This window comes from Otolemur garnettii, unplaced genomic scaffold (genome assembly GCF_000181295.1).
Source record: "Otolemur garnettii isolate 467f Iridium unplaced genomic scaffold, OtoGar3 scaffold00044, whole genome shotgun sequence".
NCBI classification, from domain to species: Eukaryota; Metazoa; Chordata; class Mammalia; order Primates; family Galagidae; genus Otolemur; species Otolemur garnettii.
In genome coordinates this window covers 5,614,270-5,617,123 of record NW_003852439.1, presented here as the reverse complement: position 1 = coordinate 5,617,123, position 2,854 = coordinate 5,614,270, and the positions used below count along the sequence as shown (strand labels likewise).

At 39.1% G+C, this 2,854-nt stretch overlaps 1 protein-coding gene across 3 annotated transcripts in view; it reads left to right on the top strand.

The window, feature by feature from the left end:
* The window catches only part of RRN3 (RRN3 homolog, RNA polymerase I transcription factor), a 54,868-nt gene extending 54,169 nt beyond the window's left edge, over positions 1-699 (top strand). For all 3 annotated transcript variants that reach the window (XM_023513816.1, XM_023513815.1, XM_012805749.2), the window contains one exon: positions 449-699. In XM_023513816.1, coding sequence (XP_023369584.1) covers positions 449-610 — 162 coding nt within the window. In that variant the 3' untranslated portion in view covers positions 611-699. The remainder of the gene's footprint in view (positions 1-448) is intronic.
* The last annotated feature ends 2,155 nt before the right edge of the window (positions 700-2,854 follow it).

Below are 2,854 nucleotides of genomic sequence, written 5' to 3'. Positions count from 1 at the left end.
GTTCAAACCTGCCAGCCTTAGTGTTGGTGGCTGATGCCAGACGCTGAGCCACCCATTTAGCACTGAATTTTTTTTATTTTTTGCGACAGAGTCTCAAGTTGTCCCCTGGGGTAGAGTGCCCTGGCAACACAGCTCACAGTAACCTCAAACTCTTGAGCTTAAGCGATTCTCTTGCCTCAGCCTTCCAAGTAGCTGGGACGACAGGTGCCTGCCACATTGCCCAGCAATTTGTTGTTTATAGTTGTTATTGTTGTTTGGCAGGCCTGGGCTGGATTCAAACCCGCCAGCTCTGGTTTACAAGGCTTAGCACCCTAACCACTGAGCTACAGGCACCAAGCATCCTTCACTATTATCTTTACAGAAGTAGCATGTTTCTAAGGAAAGGAATTCTTGAAAACTTTTTAATCTCCATTTCTGATCTTACTGATGATTTCTCTTCTTTATACAGGAGATGATAGAAGATGAAGATGATGATTTTTTAAAAGGTGAAGTGCCCCAGAATGATACTGTGATTGGGATTACACCAAGCTCCTTTGATGCACACTTCCGAAGTCCTTCAAGTAGCATGGGCTCCCCACCTGTATTGTACATGCCAGACCAGTCCCTGTGAATTCGAAGATTTGTGACTGAGATGACGTTCTTCCACATGGTTCCCTTCAGCACCTGATTCCTGCTGTTTGGGCCTTGTTTAAATTAAACTGCAATACTCATTGAGTATTGCAGTTTAATTAATGTGCCTCCGGCATTATACGTGCAAGTTAGACTTAATCTAGTGTATGAACAGAAATAGGTTTTTCTTTTTTGTTTCTCTGATAGACAAAATGAAAAGACTGAATATCATGTGCAATATTTTACAGTGGGGTTGATGATAAATTTGAAGACTATTTAATGTGTACCTTTTTGTGTATTATAAATTTTTGACATAATTGTGAAATTTCTAATATGGGCAACAGCCTGTTTTAACAGATTGCCTTTTAACATAGATTTGTAGGGTGGTGCCTGTGGCTCAGAGGAGTAGGGCGCCGGCCCCATATGCCAGAGGTGGTGGGTTCAAGCCCAGCTCCAGCCAAAAATTGCAAAAAAAAAAAAAAGATTTGTGTTAGAGGCTAGTCTTAGGACTTTATTGATCTTTCAGTGAAAAATCCTCTAGGGTAAATCCTCTATGTAAAAACTTTAACTAGATTGTGTGTGTTTGTTTACCTTCTGCTGTAATAGTCTTTGTGTGTTGGGATTTCAGTGGGGTGCGGAGAAAGTTGGGTAGAAAGTAGAGAAATGACCGGACCTGGTCTGGGACACTGAGTTTTGGTGCTGTCTCTAGGGACTTCGGAGACAAAAGCCACTAGGGAAGAGATAGAGGATTTAGGGAAACAGGTTCAAGACAAATAAAAGCCAGTAGGGGAGAGAGAGAGGATTTAGGGAAACAGATTGAGACAAATAATATACTTGTGCAATATAAAAGTGGATTTAAAAGAAAAATTGAGGTCTAGCTAAATGTAATTCCCCTTGACTGCAGGTGGGCTTGGGCTTGTATAAAACACATAATGTAGTATTTTACATTTTGGCTCTCAAGCATCCTGCTGGAACTGGAACTGCTCATTTGAAGCATTTAGATCAAGTCCAAAGAGGAAAAATAACTTCTTTTAAGATTATTTGTTGGAATGGTTTTGCTATCAATGGGCTGAAGTTACTACTGCAGTCTCTTTTTAATGGCTGTGCATATCATGGATTCAGCTTGGTGAAATCCTTCTCTCCAAGCCTCTTTTTGTATTTTTATAACTAAACACTGAGAGAGGTAGTCCAAGACACCCTCACTATGTAACAAATTTGTGCAAGCACTGCTCGAGTCATTTTGAAGCTCAAGCATATTTTCGCTTTGTTCCTTATGTGTACTTTTTTGTTTACTTGTGAAAATGGCCAAGTTTAAGCATATTTATTTTTCTGCCACTTCTATTTATTTAAAGGCAAGCAGTATTTTCTTGATCATAAATATTTTGTAAGAAACATTTCCTAAGCCTTTCTATGCTCTTGTATAATTGATAGCAGTATAGAATTTGAATTTCAGTTTGTAAATACTTTTTTGGAAAATAGATATTTTTATTGCTTTAAAAAGTATTGATTATAATAGCCGGGCCTTGTGGTGGGCGCCTGTAGTCTCAACTACTCGGGAGGCTGAGGCAAGAGAATCACCTAACCCCAAGAGCTGGAGGTTGCTGTGAGCTGTGATGCCACAGCAGTCTACCGAGGGTGACAAACTGAGACGCTGTCTCTCAAAAAAAAAAAAAAAAAGCATTGATTATTTTCTTTTGGTAACTTGATAGAAAGTCATTTGAGAAATTTGAGAACCTTAAGTTTCTCTTTTAACTGCTGATGAAAGGTGGATTTTTGTTACATAAGTTAATGGTAAGTGGGATCTTTGTGGGTTGGGAAGTAGTTTCAATGTAGAAGGATATATTTACAAACAATGTGTTTAATTTCAAAGGAGATGGAGGGAAAAAAACATTGTGAAAATAAAATAGTGACATGGTTACTCTGGAATCTTCATTCATAGAGCAATCAGGGGAAGTACTCCAATAAAAAGACTTCTCACATAAATGATCTTTTGATTCTGTGCTGTGTTTTTTGTTTGGAATTTTATTTTTTCGTGGGTTTTTTGTTTTGTTTTTGAGACAGAGTTTTACTTTTTCATCCTTGGTAGAGTGCTGTCATAGCTCACAGCAATCTCAAACTCTTGGGCTCAAGTGATCCTCTTGCCTCAGCCTCCCAAGTAGCTGGAACTACAGGCACCTACCACAGTGCATGGCTGTTTTTCTTCTTTTTTTTTGTTTGAGACAGAGCCTCAAGCTATCCCCCTGGG